This window comes from Misgurnus anguillicaudatus, chromosome 3, assembly GCF_027580225.2.
Source record: "Misgurnus anguillicaudatus chromosome 3, ASM2758022v2, whole genome shotgun sequence".
In the NCBI taxonomy this organism is placed as follows: domain Eukaryota; kingdom Metazoa; phylum Chordata; class Actinopteri; order Cypriniformes; family Cobitidae; genus Misgurnus; species Misgurnus anguillicaudatus.
Genome location: NC_073339.2, coordinates 10,417,501 through 10,438,998, shown reverse-complemented (window position 1 = coordinate 10,438,998; position 21,498 = coordinate 10,417,501). Strand labels below are relative to the sequence as shown.

The window sequence follows — 21,498 nt, the reverse complement described above, 5'->3', positions numbered from 1 at the left end:
GGACTAATATCATTTATTATATACTCAAGGGGCGGTCACAGTACACTTTTCACTCCATTGACTCCCATTCATACGCATGCGAATGCATCAGACTGGAAACGCAAGCTCGTTCAAAAATTTTTCACATTTCGTTGCGTACTGAAGTTCAAGTCTGATGAACTCTGATCTGCGAATTCGGACCACGTGGAGATATGTGACCAGTAGAAAACTGGTATGTCACGGCATGACCTTTCTCTCTACTGAAAAGCAAAGATGGATGAAGCGTTCCCCGCCCATATTCGCAGTTACGTCTGAAAAATATTCACATGCTCAAATTCTAGTGTGACCGCCCCTTTAGTCTGATATATACATATACAAATGTACTCTTGCATACCCATGTGTTTACTCCGTACAAGGCAGAACTCACCATGAACAGCGATGGTTTTTCTGTCTTGCAGGATGTTGCTCCCAGCAGACACCTGTACGGTGACAACATTGATTCCCTCTCGGGAGAACGTGAACGCCACACTCCCCTCCAGCGTGATCACGGGCTGCGAACACAACACCAGAGAGATTCTCATGAGAGTGCCCTGTCAGCCTGGTTAGCAGAGAAGATGTCAACTTTATTTACATTGCAGCTCGGTGATGGTAGACACACACACACATACACACTCTCTGAGTCATGTTTATTGCTTTTGTATTCTGTAGCTTTACAGCCGCTCAGTAAATAAGAGTCCCTTTATCCACACCACACAAGTAATGTCTCCATTTTAGGGTTGTCAATATATTACTGTTTTTAATGGAATTAATTACTTGATTCCAATTAATAATGTTTGATATTTGAGAACTGTGTTTCCAAGTGTCCCCTGAAATCATTGTACACCTGTTTGGGAACAAATGGATACATTTAATCTCAGTGAGACCTCACCTCAGAGTTATTCCCAAACCACCAGATATAGGTGACCGTTCCCACTTGGCTCGGCCAGAGAACGACTGTCAGATTGACTTCTTTATTTTTCACAGCGACAAATGGGGCTGAGAGGTGAATGGACTCCAGTTGACCTGTTCCCGTAAAAGAGAAAAGCGGTACAATTAGGCAACGTTACGACTGTGACTTCTTTTTGTTTAACCCCTTTTTTGCCATCACTATACCAATTTGTTTTGTGTGACTTATAAAAACCGATTGGGAGCTTAGCAGAGCACCATTTAAAGGAAAACACCACCTTTTTGCAATATTTTATCTTTTTCTTACCTCAACGTAGGCAAAATTAATACATACCTATCTTTTATCAATGCGTGCAGTTAATCTTTGTACAGCGCGTCGTGAATGTGTTAGCATTTAGCCTAGCCCCATTCATTTCTTAGGATCCAAACAGGGATGAATTTAGAAGCCACCAAACATTTCCATGTTTTCCCTATTTAAAGACTGTTACATGAGTAAGTATGGTGGCAAAAAATAAAACTTGACGATTTTTTAAGCGGATAAAAATGAGAACTATATTTTATGGCGGAAGAGCACTTACTTTGCCCGAGGTCGAAGTTACCACGTTTTATTTTGTGCCACCATCATACTCGTGTAACTACTCATGTAACAGTCTTTAAAGGCAGAATAGGCAGGAATTATCTAAAAAAACTTTTTTACAAATTTGTTTAAACTGACTTTATATATCAATACATAAGTAAAATGTAAGTACTCTGAAAAAGAGAGTATAAAAATCGAGTGTCTGTATACCTCTCGGCACTGTTTTAAACACAGCTAACTTTTCCATTCACTCCACCCCCTCCCTTCTGGGTTTCTTCTTAAGCCACGCCCCCAAAACACATGAACGCGCGAATTACCTCAGACAAGCGGAGAGGAAGGAGCGCGGTGCATGTAATAACATGAAGTCACAATCACATGTAATAATACACCTAACTTTATCACTAGGAATATAAACAGATGGCTTTTATAAACGGATGGCTTTTAGTACTCACTCAGCCAGTGTTTTGCATGGAAGAGTTTCTGTGATGAAAGCATTGTTGACTCTGACGAGGACTACACTCCGCAGACAATACTGCTACTGCATCATCGACTCGAGGAAAAGCCACGCGATATTTACTCTCGTTTGATTGCTTCATTTATTCCTTTTTTGCCTTCGCTGACTGGATATGCAGGTACTGTAAGATGTGAATGCAGTTTCTGTGAGTTGTTAGTGCTATTTCTCTGCTGTAGTATTGCTCTTCGTATTGCCTCGTGCACGTTCAAATCAATCGGGTGTGCGCATGTCTGGGCAGATCCCATAGCAACGGGTGGAGCCATGGTCGCGAGAGAGAGTGATATTTGAGCAAGCTAATCATATGTTTCGTCCCGGATGGAAATAATTAACTGTGTTTAACACAGTCGTGAGAGGTCTACAGACACTCGAGTTTTATACTCTCTTTTTTAGAGTACTTACATTTTAATTATGTATTTGTATATAAAGACAGTTTAGACAAACTTGCAAAAAAGTTTCCTAGATAACTCCTGCCTACCCTGCCTTTAAATAGGGAACACATTTAAGTGTTTGGTGGCTTCTAAATTCATCCCTATTTGGATCCCAAGGAATGAATGGGGCTAAGCTAAATGCTAACACATTCATGACGCGTTGTACAAAGATTAAGTGCACTCAATGAAAAAAAATAGGTATGTATTAATTCATCTAAGTTGAGGTAAAAACATAGTAAAATATTAAAAACGGTGGCGTTTTCCTTTAAAGGGATAGTTCACCCACAAATGAAAATTCGGTCATCATTCACTCACCCCCACGCCGCCACAAACCTGTATAAACTTCCTTGTTCTGATAAACACAAAGGAAGTTTTTTCAAACCAAATCTGAGGCCCCATTGACTTCCATTGAAGAAAAAAAGAATACTATAGAATTCAAGGGGGCCTCTGATTGGTTTGGTCACAAACATTCCTCAGAATATCTTCTTTCTTGTTCGTCCGACCAAAGAAATGTATACAGGTTTGTAACAACATGAGAGTAAGTAAATGATGACAGAATTTTCATTTCTGGGTGAACTATTCCTTTAACAGAAAATTGACTGCATACATAAAACAAATGCAAATTGGACATTTAACAAACGCAGTTATTTGCATCCTTTTTAAAGTGAAATTTAATTATCAGTGAAGTTCAGCAAATGAATAATCACCACATTAAACACAGTCATTCATAACAGTTGAGGCCAGCAGGCCAATAGCATTTTTACACAAATAAATGATACCTATAAAGTGTGCCGAAATGTATTATTCAATTACTGTAGATAATTTTTTTGCAAATAAACTTAACAACCCTTGACGATTATATTCATATTGTATATATTAATTCACAAATACTTCTCCCTGAGACCCAGTGCCATCTGCATGCAAATTTCAGCTTGTGCTCCCGAGGCCCCGTTCCCTGGCACGACAGGATTAGGAAGCATCCCTTCTCCCTGATCAATAAGACACTGTGGAGGCATCTGGCAGCGGGCGGTGAGATCATTGAGTAGGTGAACTTTCGTATCCAAATGCTCAATAGGCTTTTTGTTACGACTCCTAGCGCAGACCGATTACTATACTCAAAAAGATGCGAAACCCAGTCCATCTGGTCTCAGAATGTGTTAACCATAACTTCTTCCAACATTTATACAAAGCTAGCAAATCAAGTTTTCTCAAATGCAACTGCTGGCATAATGTCTGGTCCACATTCTGGCCAAGGACCATTTGACAAACTTGTAAAATGATCAACCAAAAACATTTAAAAAACAATACTGCCAAAATAATGGAGCGACGTGCAAGCACAAAAATAAACTCTGTGCATTAATTTAGTAAGCAATTGTGGTCAACTTTTTTAAAAATCAGGCCTGGAGGATGTTTTGGGTCCTACAATATACACTGAGGTGTCTGTCGGCAATAACTAAGAAGGATGATTCCAATCTCTTGGTCCAGTTGGACACCATGAGCTTGTAACCTAGACCGGTAAATGTCGAGTGCAATACGACCAAGGCCAAATGAGATTTTTCTGGTCAATAAACCGTAAATGACTTTAGAGTGTTAGGGCCCGGCGTGTCCTTTAAATAAAAGGATATAAAGGTAGAATACGTTATGACCGTCTTCGCGCTACATATCGATGATCTCCCTCCCACGACCCGGCTTACACGTAACGTGGAGGAAGAGGAGGGCGCTTTCAGAGCCGAGACTGTTCTCCGCCACAGCTGACACACGATAGATTCCCACATTCTTGTAGATGTGCTTAATCCCGTCCTCGATAGAGCTCACGTTGGAATAGGTGAAGGCGTTTCCGTCACCGAAATCCACAGTGATGCTGGTTCGTGATCCATCGCCCTGGAAAATTTGAAGAAGATCAAAGGACATCTGCGATGAATGTCAGGTTAACTTCAAAGATCTGCCAGTGACACTGAATAAATCTGTTTAATGAACTGAATGATCAAGTTGATAAATTAACTCAAGTTCTCTAGACCAAAAAGTGAACCAAGTGAAAAAGAATCCATTATTCTTTGCATACACATTGTCCCTGTACTTTTGCTCTTGATATGTACAGTATCAGTTTAATGATGCATACACACCAAAAGCAAAGCTTCATGTTCATTGTCCTAGATTATTTGCGGGATTTAACTATACATCATGAAAATTTTTAGTTTGAGTTTATTATTTTCATGCCTACGTGTAGGTGCAATCACGGCAACAAATTCGCGTCATTCACATTGACCCTCTTGAATTCCTGTGTTTGCATTGACTTTTTAAATTATCTACTCGCGCAAATAGTTAAATTCGCTTCTAGTGTGTACGCAACAGTTTTTACACCTGTAGACCGATTGTTTTGTTACAAAACTGCGTCTTAAAGGAACAGTATGTAAGAAATTTATATCAATGAATCATAAAATGGCCCTGATATTTTACTAGACATTAAGAAATCATTTTCATTTCAAATACTTATATCACTGACAACAGTGGTCCGGCCAGGATATTGTCATTTAAAAAGTGGAGTTGCAGCCCTCGACTGATGTTTATGTTGTCATGTTGTGTATTGGCCACCAGTTGTCTGATTGCAGTACCAGTTTTAGCCACACGTTTTGTGATTGCAGTACCAGTTTTGGCCACAATCCTACATACTGTTCCTTTAAATCATTTTAATGTTGCAATTTCTTCTCGGTTAGGTTCGCTTTCACAAATTAATATTTCCAAATCGACCGAGCTTTATTAAAGGGGACATATTATAAGACTTTTTTAAGATGTAAAATATGCCCTTGGTGTCCCAAAAGTGCATATGTGAAGTTTTAGTTCAAAACACCCTACAGATCATTTATAATAGCATGTTAAAATTGCCAATTTGTAGGTGCGAGCAAAAATTTGCTGTTTTTGGGTGTTGCCTTTTAAATGTTTTAAATGCAAATGATGCAAATAAAAGCACTGGGGACCCAATTAAAGCACTTAAACATGGAAAAAGTCAGATTTTCATGATATGTCCCCTTTAAAATAAATCATGTGTGAGTAAAGGCTCTTTTCATTGGTCAGAGTGCATTGTTTATTTTACTGTTTTTTTTACTTTCATGTTTTTTGCTTTCTCACCCGAAGCCAACTGCTCCAGAGATTGTTTGCAAACACAGTAAAGTGTGAAGTTAATCTTGGATACATCAGTATGCTTTGACAGACTTTGTAGAGACACATCCCTGTAATAGCTGAGAATTTCTCTTCTTTTAGGCTGAGTACGATCCAAAGTTGCAGTGTGTACAATTCTCTTAGATGTAATGTGGATTTATCTGCCTGTCTTGGACACCCTAAGGATTTCTTGAAATCTCAAACAAAGATGGATCTTCCCAAGGGAAAATATTTTTGTTCAAAGTGATATTTCAAATGTGTATTATTTAATTTTGTCTTAGATATTTCAAGTACATTTCCATAGTAGGAAATGAGACAATTGTGGACATCTGAGCAAGATATGTGAGACATTAGTGAGATCTCTTATATACGGAGCCCGGCAGGTCACACCTTAGAGAAAAGAAAACAAGACAGAAGTCCACAAGTACAGTTTGCAAAACCGTGGGGACGGATTTATGAATTTGTAGGTACGGAGTACAAAAAATGAGGGTACGGTTTACAAATCTGAGAACACGGATTGTTAACTTGTGCATACGGTTATTAATCCGTGCACACAATTTGTAAAACTGAGGGAACAGTTTAATAATCTGTGAGTATGGTTTATAAACTGAGGGGACGAATTGCAAAACTGTGATCACGGATTTGCGGGTCTTGTATTCTTTTCTCCAAGGTCTGACCTGCTAGGCTCCATACTTATAAGCTATATAGGGATAAAATTCATCTTATGCTGCGTACACACCAAAAGCGAAGATACAACTTTGCTTCATGCAAATTTTACACTTGAGTTGAATATTTTTAACTTGCGCTCAAGACATTTTAGGGGCGAATAGTGCGTGTTTGCGGCAATCGCTCCGCCCAATTCGAATCATTCGCATTGCTCATGCAAATTCGTGTCTATGGATGGATGGAATTGGACGTGTCTATTCGCGTCTTTGCATTGACTTTGTATGTAATCTTCTCACCCAAATAGTTAGATTCGCTCTTGGTGTGTATGCAGCATTAGATTACAAGAGTTTGTTTCTCAGGAGAAACATTTGAGAAGTCATAAAAGTATAAATCAGTTTGATCTCAAGTTTTATCTAATTGCTATCTGGAAAAAACAAGAATTCAGAGTTTAAAAAGATAAATTGGCATTAGGGATGCTATCAATTAACTGATCGTTGATAATAATGAAATCGATAAAACTTGTTGATGGTCGAAAACGCATGGTCATGCACGTGTTTGGCGCATGCGAGGTGGAGTTATACACCGTGTCTATTTAGTAATTATATTTCATTATGAGAAGTTTAAGTTGAGGATTTTATCAAAATACATTGACTCATTTTATAGGTCCCGCTAGCATTTAATTTTTTTTTTAATTTGCATGAGAAAGCTGGCATTTTGATTGCCATTTACACACACTTTCATGTCATTGTCTATATGCCACTGCAGTAAAGCCTTATTGCACTATTACGGTTAACGATTATTAGATTGATTGATCGTTAATTTAAATGATCATCGAATATGGAATACCACATAAATTAACATCCCTATTTGGCATATACAGTACCTCTTCCAGAAAGACGAGAAAGGTGACATTGTTAGCAAGACTAGCGGCAAGCTTTCCTTCGCTGGTCACTAGATGAAGACCGCGGGGCGCCTGGCTCGGGCACACCTGCCTTCGGGCTGTGTACTGCTCAATCACCCCCCCTGTACAGTTATTAGACACTACCTTTCTATACCTGTACAGACATAATAGCATAATTAACACATTATTATAATTAACACATAATTAAATTACATTTGCAATAATAAACCTACAACAGCTATAAGATGCAAATAACAAAAAAAATCTAATTCATTAATGCTCTTATTAGTAATACACAATATACCATTACCCTTGACACAAATGACCAACAATATAATGCAATCCTATCGACCAATCACAGCCGCAACAAAACCCAATTGTGGACAAATGGTTGATAAGAATGCTCTGTGTGTAATGCACATGTTCAGCAATCACACTATTGGGTTCAAAGTGTTACGTGAGATCTCACCCGGTGCTGTTGAGGAACGTGTGTTCTGTTGTGCAGCTTCGAGACATGGTGGACGGGGAGAACCAGAATGCTGGAGTACATTTACCATCACTTCTTCTCTCGAAACCATAATCACTAAAGTACACACACAAAAATGGCAAGACGTTCATTATGACAGTTATCCACTTTTGGCTTATCAGAGTTTTTTATATCCCATCTTAATATGGCGAGCTGTTTATACAAGCAATTTGAGAACGATTCATTTGAAATTTGTCATGAAATTTAAATGAAACTTTAAGGAATATTGTAGGGTATTTTTATAAATTATTTATTTGTGAGCATAATTTTTTTAAATTCATTTGTAATCTTTAATCAAAAAAGCTAATCTCCTCCCCTAATCAAAATAATAGGTTTGTTCGACTTCATGCAGCGCCGCTAGAACTCACAGGTGGATAACATCAAAGTTCTGCGAGAGCGAGTCGAAATTAAACTTCTCCATATGATTTCTCGAATCGTGCTTGCGGCGTGAAACGTCATCCACCTGTCGGTTCTTTCGGCGAACAAGCCTATTTTATCGTTGCTTCCTGTCATGAGGAATGGCACGAGGGCGGGCCTGTTAAAAATCGCAACGATTAGCATTTAGCAATTAGCAACATGACCCAACTTCCAATAATCCAATCAATTCTCGATGGATGAATTCAAGTGGCGCCCAACCTTTTTTTTTATTCTAGAAGGCGTTTTACTTGAATATAAGTAACGACAGAGAAAATAAGAAAAGGGCTACTTCGGTTTCATGACGACTTTAAACACAGTGGCACTAGCAAAACACTGGTTTGAGCAACTGTACATAGCACTATTTTTCAACTAATGGAATAAGTTTAGCGTGGGATTTAGTTTTTTTTCACCAATGCCAGATGAAGGGAGCATACGTTGACACTTGTGGTGCATATATTAGGCACCTTTAATATGTCTTAGCATTGTACTTCAAAGTGGGTGAATTAAAGGGACAATAAGTAGGATTTACCCCAACTAGTGGTGAAATTGTATTTTGCATTCAAACGAATAGTGCTCTCTAGCGCCTCGCTTTTCCTAATGCGTGTTTCAACTACGGTAGCTGTTATGTACTCACTGATCTCCTTGTCGGATTCAGCTGGTTCACGTGTTCTGAACGAAAATTGTGGAAACGCATTGGTAGGCTAGTGCTTTTTGTCCCACTCTGCTATTATAGTTTATCAGTATGGCGGAACAACACGGAAGCCTCCTTGGACTTACCCGTTCAATGTAAGTAAAGAGAAGAAATTTTAATCTTACAAAAAAAGTCACTGGCAGAGGTCATTTGACACCAATGAGGACATATTTATGAATAAAGACATTGTTTTGATTTATAAAACACTTAAAGTCCTACTGTCCCTTTAAGAAAAGCAACATCTCAACAAGGATTTTAGCTTGCTGACTGCTTGCTGTGCATGTATGTTAGACTGACAGCAGCATTGTGGGTCGTGTTTCTAAATCCATTGCTTTTAAAGCAACGCAGATGACAAATATTAAAGCGAAGAAAGATTTGATGAAAACCTTGCAGGTATGCAGCCAAATTCAGGGCTTCTTTAAGTCTGATCTGTACCTGAATCATTTAGACAACCCATCAACCAGTCATTTTTATTAAAACAACAAAGTTTTGCACATCTGAAGAAAGACCATACATCCTTTTGTCCAGTCATGCTACTTCTACAAAGCTGATGCTTAGTTTTGTTGGTCTTCATGAGAACAGACAATCAGACAAAACAAGCCAACGTTGTTTCTACTACAGTGCGACTCACTGAACCCCAATCTAGAAAACAAATTGCACCAATTACCATGACAAGCTACACAGATGCGGCCCACTTGTGTTGCTAAATGCACAACATTTCACTCTGATTAATAACTTTCACACTTTGTTTCGTCTGGACTCGGGGGACCTGTAAATTTGGTACTTTAAAGAAGCAACATTAATAACTTTCCTAATTCATGGGAAAATTAGGGTAGAGGATGTATATTCTCGAGATGGGGGTAGCGTCACCCAGGTTAAAATAAAGTATACTTGAATGTACTGAATTCTAAATTAGGACCAGCAAGTACTTTTGTAGTTCACTTCAAAGGTACTAATTAAAGTATATTTCATCTTCAGAATTACTTCACAAAAAGTGTACTGAATGCCACCAATACTTTAATGATTTTCACAAAATGCCTTCCAGGAAAATGTTCTTCTATAAATATATAAACATACACATATATCAAATTAAAGAACATAACCTCTGCTTTCAAACAAACAAAATGGGAAATAACGTTTCATCCTATCTATATTTTTTTCTCTGCTTTTACTCTTAAATATGGGCAGTTTTCTTCAAAAATACAAATTTTTAGCAAAAGCTGAAATAATTGCATTTTTGTTAGAGATCTTTGTTAGAGATCAGATTCAGAACAATTATCAAAACATACACGGAGTGTAAAATTCATAAATAATTAAAAAATTGTAAGTTTTTGTATTAATTGGGTAAGTGCGCCATCTAATGCATAATCGCGGTATTACAAATAACCATAAAACCTCACCAGGAACACGTTTTTTTCATGCAAATGTTTTCTCGTAATTGACGAGATAACTGGTCAATGGCGGGGAAAAAGTTAAAGTCACAATGAAACAGAAGTAGCGATTGTCTTTATTTCTTTGTCATGACGTTTATCCGCAGGACTTGAATTCGTCTATTGAGAAATTATTGGATCGTTGTAAATTGGTTCATGTTGCTATTTGCTAATGACTGCAGTCTTTTTCTAGGCCCCGCCTTCCCATCATTCCTCGTGGAAGTAAAAAGAGATCGTTTCGAGGAGCAAAGGAGATTTGCATTTAGCATTTTTAAAAATAATGAAGCTCACAGATAAGTAATTTGTAAAAAAAAACAGAATATTAAAAAAAAAATACGTTTTCAATTTCATTGTGACTTTAAAATGATTTTTTTAGTGTATTATAACATTTATGGTGTTAACTCATTCCCCACCAGCCTTTTTTTACCTTTCAGGAATTTTTTTTTCTATAAATATATAAACATACAAATATATAAAATGAAAGAACAGACCCTCTGCTTTCAAACAAACAAACAAAATGAAACTTGGAAAAAACATTTTATCCGATCTTCATTTGTTCTCTTTTTATAACCTCTTAAATATGGGTAGGTTTCTTCAAAAATTCAAAATTTTGAGCAAAAAGCTGAAATAATTGCATTTTTCTAAAGGAATTTGTTAGAGATCAGATTCTGAACGATTATTAAAACATACACAGAGTTTAAAATTAATTGAATTTGTTTTTGCATTAGTTTTTTTATAATTTGGGTAAGATTGCCATCTAGTGGATAATAGCAGAATTACAGATTACCGTAAAAACTCATCAGGAAAGCGTCAATGCGAACAAATGTTTTCTCTTAATTGACGAGATAACTTGTCAATGGCAGGAAAGAGTTAAAATTAGGGCTTGGACGATTAAATTAGCAAATGCGCACTTTCTCAATTAATGAATTTTAATAAATTACGGTGACATGCTGCCACATCCAAAAGCCAGAGGGCGCTCTTGTGCAGAAACTCCATTTGTGCCTAAGACGAAGTACCATTATAGACACTATTCCAAGGAAATGTCTATAAGCATATTTACATCTTTTTTTCAAATAGTTTCAGATATTTTCATGATAATAAAGAATCTTTTGAATGATTGTATTGGACAATTGTTGATTTTTTTTAAATGCACGTTATAAACAACTCAAACTCAATAGTGATTTGTGATTCAGAATCGATTTCAGACAGATATTTTTACTGGGAAACGCGATGCATGATTTTCTGATTTAACTGCTTTTCAGCTACTATATAGTATGGAAGTAGGCGGTTTCGGAAGCAGTGAATGTGTTGCTTGGCTAGAAGCCAATCCCACAATGCACTGCGATGCCCTCAATTAAAATCTATCCAAGAGATATCAATTATGTAATTTAATCCACTTAATGTTTATATATTTAGATGAATGAATAGATCAAATATATGATCAACTTCTACTGACTTTATTAGCAAAGTCTCATGTGCACATGACCAACTACCTATGTATAGCATTCGTAATCTGTCACTCGCCATGACTCAATTTAGTTCTGATCCCCCCTGCGTAGGCAGTAGACATCAAGGCAGCACACTAGGCTTTGAAAGAGACTTCAATGAAAACAAAACGCTTTATTCGCTTACCACTCAAAGTCGGATTCGGTGCAGGCGCAGTGATCAGAAATCATCGTGACGGAGTAGGTTTTACCCATAACACACCTCGCAGTGGCCTTCAACTTTCGGTAGACCCTTTTCACTCCCATGAGACAGTGTTCACCCTACAAGAAGGATTTGAACACATACATAAACACACACACGTACATGCATTTTTCTACAATAAGGTTGGTTTATGCTGTTCTTTTTGCAGGTTTATTTCATTTTCACATAAATAATTCATAGCCATAGGCATGTGTGCATCACGCTGAATATAGAATAAAGACCGAAGAAAGAAAACAGGAAAAAAGTGTTTCTGCTTATTGTATTTTGCTATTCCATATTTCATATCTCATATCCCAACTCGGCAAGGTTCATTTCATGAAAGGTTTCAGGGTGCCAGGCCTCTCGCTTACGTTTCATGTATTTTGAAGATGAAGATTTTATTCTGGTCTTTTGATAACACGGCTTCTCTGAACTATTGTTCCAAACACTGCGATTTTATTTCGGGCACAGGATTTGTGCTGGTTGGATGAAAAAGTTTTGTTTTTACAGCCGAGGACCTTTCCTGGTCATGCAGTCTTTTTTGTTTTATCTTTGGGTTTCGGATTTATCAGGCTAACTGGCGCAGAACGAAACAATATAACCCCGCAGCGCATCTGTCAGTCTGCGGGACGGTCGGCTGCGTAGATTTAGATACACAATGCATGGTTTCACCTAATCAGCGTGTTACTTTACATCCCTACTCAATCAAACCGCAGGACTTCGGTTTTAACTGTCCAAACTTGGACGTTTTGCTGTCGACTGTCTGCTTTTGTTGTCTCGCATCTTCCGAAAATCTGAAAGTTTGTCACGGTAATGGCAATCTCCAGACAGAGAGTTTCACACGGCTTCAGGTTCGAGTTAAAGCAGGATTGTCTTACCATGTCCTTACTGCTGATGATAGACTTAAATCTGTTACCATTCTGTGAGGGGACACTTTGCTTCAGGCTCAACTTCTGGGACATTTATTATTCCATCTGTTAAAGTACAGATCCTATAGTGGAGGCTAAGAAAGCATGTCAGGGCCAGTTAGAAAGGATTCTTGTGAAAAGTTTAAGGCAAGGAGCCAGTATGACATGCTGTTAGGTGTAGTCTCTATACACTGTCAGGAAAAAATGGTCAAAATACATGTATGTACCCCAGCTGTCACTGGAGCAGTACGATTTCAAAAAGTACAGCTTGGACCTTACAGATTTCATTTTAGTATCTACATATTGATACAAAATGTATAAATATTAGGGCTGTCAATAGATTAAAATATTTAATCGCGATTAATCGCATGATTTCATAAGTTAACTAGCGATTAATCGCAAATTAATCGCACATTTTTATCTGTTCTAAATTTACCTAAATGTAACACTTTTTAAGTTTTTAATGCTCTAATGAGCATGGATTTGGATAATATATATGCTATATGCAAATGCATGTCTACAACAGCCTGTTAACATTTTCAACAGAACCATCAGCCATAGTTTTATAAATGTTTTTGCCTTTAGAAGACTTTGTTCTTTCTCCATTTGGGTCAGACATCGCTTTTGAGTCTTGTCACTCTTAATAACTCTTTTAACATCAATCAGATCCCGAACTTTATCTCTCTTAATAATTATATTAACATCAAGAAAGTCCTTCAGTCTATTTCCTATCATTTCTGAATGCTTTAAAAACGAAACTAAAAAGTGAAAGAAGACGAATCTTTGCTTTATATGGATTTGGGACGGTACACCTCACAGAAAATGTGCAGATAAAGAAAACTGCACGTGCAGAAAACGTGCATTTTAGATGTTTAATGACCATTTAGAGCATTGGATTCGCTGGACGAGAGCTTAATGTTCTTATTTTTATGAAAAGCTCCGACTCATCTAGACAGCGCCGGTCACTTGCTGCGTCTCAATTCATCCAGCTGTGGGTCAAACAGAAATTGCGTTAATCGCGCGTTAATAAAATTAGTGCCGTTAAAATGAATTTGCGTTAACGCATTATTAACGCGTTTATTTTGACAGCCCTAATAAATATATGTACTTAATGGTACATATTAGGACATTTTTAAAGGGTATGCTCCAGTGACAGCTTGGAAACATATTTTGACAATTTTTTCTGATCAGCTTCCTCACAGAATGTTGGAGGAGTCTGATGAGTTAAATCAGGTGTTTTATATAGGGAGACATCTGAAACATCCTGGGAGGGGTGCCACGTAGGACGGGTTTAGGGAAACACTGCCTCAGTAAAAAATTGATAGTTGCTTTTGACCGAGAGACGACTTTCAATTTGTGCTAACATTTTCTAGAAATTTTACAAGAGTATATAAACTTATAAAATATAATGGTCCATGTTATCATTTTGTTAAAGGGAGTCATGCCATGAAAAATCTAATTTACTCTTCTCGTAAAAAAAAACTCACTTTCTGAACTCAATACTTCTTCTCAGTTCAAACAATCATGACAAAGGTAATTTACCTGGATCTCTTAAAGGTACAGTAGCAAAAACATGATGTTTAATTCTAAGAATCTAGGATTTATACTGTAAGTGAACTTAAAGTAAGGGATAATGTACATTATCCCACTTATTACACAGCAATTAACCTCATAAGTAAGGTAAGGCACATTAAATATGTTTTTGAAATATTTTATTTGCTAATTTTTTAACTAATACAGACCTTCCGTTTACTATCGGTTTTAAGATAAGACAAGACGTTCAAATATCACAAACACACTATTTGGTTTAATCATTTGTAAATATAATGTCAAATATGTTATTAACTCATTCCCCGCCAGCCATTTTTTGAATAGTTGCTCGCCAGCATTTTTTTCACAAAATGCCTTTGAGAAAAAAAATTCTGCTAAAATGTATAAACATACAAAAATATCAAATGAAAGAACAAACTCTCTACTTTCAAACAAACAATAAACAAACAAAACGAGGGGGGGGGACGTTCCATCCTATCTATTGTTTTTTCTTTGCTTATAAACTCTTAAATATGGTTAGTTTTCTTTCAAAAATAAAACTGTTTTAGCAAAAAGCTGAAATAATTGCATTTTTGTGAAGGAATTTTGTTAGAGTACAGATTCAGAATGATTATCAAAACATACATAGAGTTCAAAATTAGTAATGGTCCTTCCAGAAAAACTTTTTTTGTGAGTGTTGCGGGCAGAAAATACCTGATCTTGCGGCACATTTTTGTAAAAAATGCGATGGAATATGGAGAATATTCATGCAATTTTATGCGATAAAATTGCGGGAACTTGCCAAAATTGCGGGAATTTGCAAAAAGTGTGTTAACTTGCAAAAACGTTTTCTTTGATGTTCACGTAGCGTAATTATGACACTTCCTAACATTACAATGACAACTACTTTTCCCACGACATTTCTACTTTCTGCTAAGATATATATGACTATATAAAACGTGGGGATTATGAAATCATCCAAGCCCCACATATTTTGCGAGCAGAAATCTGCAATTTATGTGGCGAAAGTGCAGCATATTTTTAAATATACGGACATTGGCTGATTATGCATTGAATCATGCGATGGCATTTTCACGTTTTTTCTGGAGGGATTGAAGTAAATACATTTTTTAATAAATTAGGTACACTGAAAAAAATGATTCATTGAATGAATCCATTTTTTTAAGGTAAGTGGTTGCAATCAATTTATTTAAGCTACATTTAAACAAAAGTTTTATATTTTATTTTACTTTACTAATCTTTTTTGTTTAAATGTAGCTTAAATAAATTGATTGCAACCACTTACCTTAAAAAAATTGATTAACTCTTTCCCTGCCATTGATGAGATATCTCGTCAATCAAGAGAAAACGCTTCCCCGCCAATGACGAGTATTTCCGTCTTTCCGCAATACCGCTGGGAGTATTGCCCTCTGGCAAGCTGCTGCATGTCCGTGTCTGTTTTAAAGATCGCTCTGAATGGGATCTCTATGAAAAGTCCGTCACAAAAATGGAATTATCTTTGCTTTTTGCTCAAAATGTGGTGTTTTTGCAGAAACCTACCCATATTCAAAAGCTGATTACAAAAGAACTACTCAAGGTAGGATGAAACGTTTTTTTTTGTTTGAAAGCAGAGGGTCTGTTCTTTCATTTGGTATATTGTATGTTTATATATCTGAAGAAGAACATTTTATGGAAGGCATTAAACTTTTGTGAAAATCATGAAAAACGCTGGCGCTGGCTGGCAACTTTTTAAAAAAAATGCTGGCGGGGAAAGAGTTAAATTCAATGAATCATTTCTTCCAGTGTAAGATAATCGCAGTATTGCAGATTAACATAAAAATTCTTGAGAAACAAGTTTTTTTATGCAAATGTTTTCTCTTAATTGAGGAGATAACTCGTCAATTGGGGGAACGAGTTAAAAGACATTTATATTTTTTTTATAATTGTAATATTATAATTTTTGTTAATATTAACAAAATGATTTGCAGCTTCCGTTATTAGTTTTGAGCGGTTGTTATCTAGGAACAACAACCCTGCAAATGTTGTGACTGGCCAATCAGAATCAAGCATTCCAACAAGCCGTTTAAGAATGAGAAACAAATACTCTATATAATCTATATGAAGAAATTAACTTTTTTACGTTGTGTGTTGCCTGTGTTGGTCCACAACCACCCTGTAATAATAAAAAATCTGCTTACTGCTTTTTTTAAATCTCCATGTTGTCATTTTCTGTGCAAATTAATGTCACTTTGCACAGGGCCCGCCCACACCCATATAAATACAACATTTTGGTCGTAAATTCTATTTTAAATCATCTTAACATAATTAATTTCCAAATCTTCACTATGGATAATGAAGTAAGGTGATCATCTTATTTGATTAAAAACGGTTTATGTCTTCGGTATAGATAACAGTAAACGGGGAGGGAACAGGCAGCTCATTTGCATTTAAAGAGACACACACACGAAATGTGTGGTATTTTGTGTGGTATAAAAATAGGATATTTTGACCTATAACTTCACAGACACATACTAAAGACGCCTGAGACTAATATTACCTCTAAAAAAAATCCCATATTAGGTGACATTTAAGTGAAGTGATTTCATAGTTAAATATGGAGGTTCTCACCTGGTCATGCAAATTCCACTGCACATAGTCAGACTCCATGCATCTTCTGTTGAAGATAGACCTGAAGTCGATCTTAACCAGCTGCCATTCTGAGCGATGACTGACGTGCCCAAAGATCCTGCAAATAAAGGCACAGCATCACCCGCTATATGTCTGGCAAGCAGTGGGACATGGAGACGGCAGTGACTCTAATGATTAGAACGATGCCGAGCGGACAGGAAGAGGAAATGTTAGCAATGTTATCCAAGTCAAACCACATCAGTGGAAACCCGCGTCAAACTGTCAACAAAAAGTCTGAGACTCAAGAACTGTGTGACACTTTTGGGCGCTTGTCAGAAAGACAGCATAGGAATATCCTACAAGAACTTCATGAAATATTTCTCAAAATAACTATAGGTTGGGCTTGTTGCGCAAGATTTTTAAGTTTGAAGTGATGGATTTAATGTTGAAACAGGTTGTTTGTGACTGCACAGAATGCACCGAGTTTATTATTTTGTAATAGTCAACGGAGTATTTTGAACACAACAAGAGGGAATACTCTTTTTTAAGTTTTTTCAACTTTTTAAGCTTTACAACAGTTTCACCTGAACTATATATCATCCAGAAGCCTTCTGTCTAGACGTTTTCCAAGGTTTATAATTAAAACACTAAAATCCATCTCTATTTATCATACGTACGTCATAATAAGCGTCTCTTCGCCCGGTTCCCCCAGCACTCCGTCCACGAACAGGGGCGATGATGTGAAACTGTATTTGTTCCAGACCCGTCCCTCGTCGAAACTCAACCTGCGCAGATATAAACCACCAGCAAACACTTTCAGATTACATTCCTAAAGACACAGCTGGCAAATAATTCAAACACAACTTTACGGCACATTTCTGACATTTCATCTAGATTACAAGACAAAAGTATTACACACTCTGCTGGCTTTAATGAGAATATTCACACTCTTCGTAAAGTATGTGAGTCATCTTGGAATGATTGCGTTGGCTCATCTCACCAATACATGCGTGACATATTAATAATGATATTTGTGGGTCTGCGGGATTACCAGAGGTGCCTGATGGGAAGAGGGGTGTGTCTAATAGCCACCAAAGCTCCACCCTGGTCTAGATAAAGCACACTGTACTCTTCGTCAAATATCTGCAACAGACATGGACAGTATACAATCAGTATGGATATATACAGTATACAAAAGTATAGTTTGTGTATGCAAAAGGTTCTTACTATGCAGCCCATTATATATCATAATGATTAACATATTAGACCTATGAACACATTAGTTTGTGTTTTATTGTATCACTATGTGTAAAAAACTGAAAGTTTAAATAATTGCTTTGGTTTGACTGTAAAAAAAAAAAAAGATGTACTGTATTACGTTTCTCCATACATTTCCATTGTGGATAACTGAAACCAAAAAAATCTCAAATGGTCGCTGACAATGTCATTTGGCACCAGAGTATGCGCAGTAGTGATCGTAAGGTGGGGCGCAGTTTGATTTTCGCAGATTTTCCAGTTTGATTTAATCACAAACATACAAATCAAAACACACCCAGTTTTAATTGCATAACCAAATTTTTAGAAAAATGAAAACTTCAATGTACATCAGTGTGATAAGAATTAACAAAAGTAACAAAACCACTGTTGGGAATTTTTTTTAAAGTATAATTTGATTTTTAAGTTTGGCTCATTTACATGGAAAGGGTGTGGTTTATGAGCTATATACTGCAGCCAGTCACCAGGGGGCGATCTAAATGCTTTGGCTTACTCTTCAGATCGAGTGTGGCACCCTCAATTCAATTAAAACGATTGTGTGTTACGGCTTAGACGTGGTTTTGTTCTGTCTTCCACGCAGTGCCAACTCACACCAGGAGCATTTTAGGAGCGAAGCGACAAGATTTGCGAGACTACGTGATTTGCCTATTTCGATGGTTTTTCTTGATTTACGAGTTTTAACTCATTTGGCTTAATGTTAATGTTTTGTTCAGTTAAATTCTGTTTATTGTTTTGTGTTTTTGCTATGTCTTATTTTGTTGTTAAGTTAGTACACTTATTATCAGAATATTCCACTTTCTTAAAAAAAATCCAGATAATTTACTCACCCCCATGTAATTCAAAATGTTGATGTATTTCTTTGTTCAGTTGAGAAGAAATAAAGTTTTTTGAGGAAAACATTCCAGGATTTTCTCATTTTAATATACTTTATTGGACCTCAACAGCAGTATTTGGAAAAGTTACTTTTAAAAGTAATGCATTATAATATTAAGTTACTCACAAAAAAACAAAAAAAAACTAATTGCATTATTTAGTTACTTTTCATGGAAAGTAATGCTTACGTTACTTTTAAGTTACTTTTGCGTTACTTTTTCTTGGCTGTGGCTTGATCTCTTTCAGACCTTGCAGGTGTTTTTATGAATGAAAATTGCATATTTCCTCACAAAAATGTCGAGCTCTGGCCTGCCATCTCAGTTTATGACTCAAACTGTTCCCACACAGGTGTTGGACGCATAGAGTGCATAATGTGACTACGTTTAGTTTAATTCCGTAATTTTTTTTTAAATCAAATTATTTAAACTAAAAAAGTAACTTGCATTACTTTTAAAAAAAGCAATACTCATTACTTCAGAATAGTAATATTATTACGTAATGCACGTTACTTGTAATACGTTACCCTCAACACTGCTCAACAGTTTAACATTTTAATGCAGTTTAAAACGGCAGTTTCAGCACAGCTTCAAATGGCTCTAAACGATCCCAATTGAGGCATAAGGGTCTTATCTAGCAAAACGATCATAATTTTCAGCAACAAAAATATGCACTTTTAAACCACAACTTTTTGTCTTGAACTAGCCGTGTGATGCGCCAGCGCGGCCTTGCGTAATGCGTAAGCACGTCGAAAGGTGACACGTCACAAATGTGAAACGCACATCTGGGGACCATTTTAAACAATAAACTGACACAAAGACTTTCATTACTATCATTTCACATACAACAATGTTGGAACGGCCCTTTTTTTCCACACTTGTAAACACTGGGGTGCTAGTTTTGCATACGTCATGCCTGACCTTTCGACGTGATTACACATTACATAAGGTCGTTATTAACGCGTTAAAGTAAATGAATTTTAACAACACTAATTTTATTAACGTGCGATTAACGCGAAGCGCAATTTTTGTTTGACCGTTAGCACGTTGTCGCATAAATTGAGACGCAGCCTTAGGGGGCGTGCACACCAATGCTTTTATGCCCGCGGCCGGTGCATGTTTTCAATTCATTTCAATGGAAACTCAGCATTTTTCAAATATGCCAGCAGCTAGCGTTTTTTTTCCGCGCTGAAAACCGGCGCTCGGCGCTGAGCATCGAGTGTTGAAAAATATTCAACTTTGGGTAAAAAGCTCCGCTCGTCAATGTCAGTTCTCACGCGTCCGTCCAATCACAGTGGAGGAGGGGCGGGACAAGTATCACAGCAACCAACCGTCTCACAGATGACGTATCAGAGCTACCAAAGCGCTTAGCTGAAAAACAGCTGGCATTCGGCGTTGTTCAAGCGTTTTCAGCCGCGTTTAAAAGTTTAGTGTACACAACCCCTTAGACAGTAAATATCTTTGAATGATCTTTATTTGTACGTTTTCCAAGAGGTGTACTGTCCTAAATGCTTAACTAATACAAATGATCCGTGTTCATCCACTTGCGCATACTGTATGACATTTTGATTTCGTGTTAAAACATGCAGGAATTAGAAAATAAAGTGCAGTGATTTTGTTTTTGAAAAATCTTTAACTGGATTTTTAAAAAATAATTTTTGCTGACTTTTTCGTTAATAATTAACATACATTTGCAAAAAGCATCCATGCCCATGTTGATTAGAGTATTCAAAACTTGAAAAGTGTTAAATTAAGGTAAATATAGAACAGATAGAAATGTGTGATTAAGTTGCGATTAATCACCAGTTGAGCTACAGGAAAAAAGCAATCCGTCAACAGTCGCCATTACACAACTGCTAATGTAGCGCAACAGTATCAAATGGGCAATAAACGTATTTAAGTAGTAAATACCCTACAGTGGATTTTAGGTAGTGATCAGGGAGTTCCGATGGTGACCTAATACAGAGTGGAACCGAACATGGACACCTCGATTACCAATTTTCATTGCTTTGGCCCAAAGCCGCTGTTAAAGCATATGTGCTGTGACTCTCTGCTAATGTGAAATCTTGTGGAGTTATGGGCCTTAGGGCTTCAAGCATTCAGTACACGCGAGTCTGTTTTAGTGCAGAGAAAGATGATTAAAACACCATGTGACTGGTTTAAGTACTTCACAGGCTAATGATTTTACATGTACTGGGGGCTTTGAGAAATCCGCACTCTTTGCAGTTGTTATGGTTGGGTGTTATGGGCCTGTTTTGTTTTACTTTGCCTGTCAACCAGATGGAAAGGTTGTATCAGTCAAAGCCAAACTGGAGTTATTATAATGTCAGTTCCTCTTGTTAAACTGATCAACATAAATCTATAATGAATGA

The 21,498-nt window shown here is 36.9% G+C and overlaps 1 protein-coding gene across 4 annotated transcripts in view; it reads right to left on the bottom strand.

The window, feature by feature from the left end:
• sorcs1 (sortilin-related VPS10 domain containing receptor 1) overlaps positions 1-21,498 on the bottom strand; it is a 212,705-nt gene that overhangs the window by 13,838 nt on the left and 177,369 nt on the right. For all 4 annotated transcript variants that reach the window (XR_008644302.2, XR_008644301.2, XM_055204567.2 and 1 more), the window contains exons 13-21: positions 18,034-18,125; positions 17,660-17,767; positions 16,983-17,100; positions 11,863-11,996; positions 7,636-7,749; positions 7,149-7,320; positions 4,138-4,324; positions 908-1,041; positions 407-530 (exon numbers count right to left, since the gene is read on the bottom strand). Coding sequence is in view for 2 of the 4 variants with exons in the window: in XM_055204567.2 (XP_055060542.2) it covers positions 407-530; positions 908-1,041; positions 4,138-4,324; positions 7,149-7,320; positions 7,636-7,749; positions 11,863-11,996; positions 16,983-17,100; positions 17,660-17,767; positions 18,034-18,125 (1,183 nt within the window). In the remaining 2 variants the exon portion in view is untranslated. The remainder of the gene's footprint in view (positions 1-406; positions 531-907; positions 1,042-4,137; positions 4,325-7,148; positions 7,321-7,635; positions 7,750-11,862; positions 11,997-16,982; positions 17,101-17,659; positions 17,768-18,033; positions 18,126-21,498) is intronic.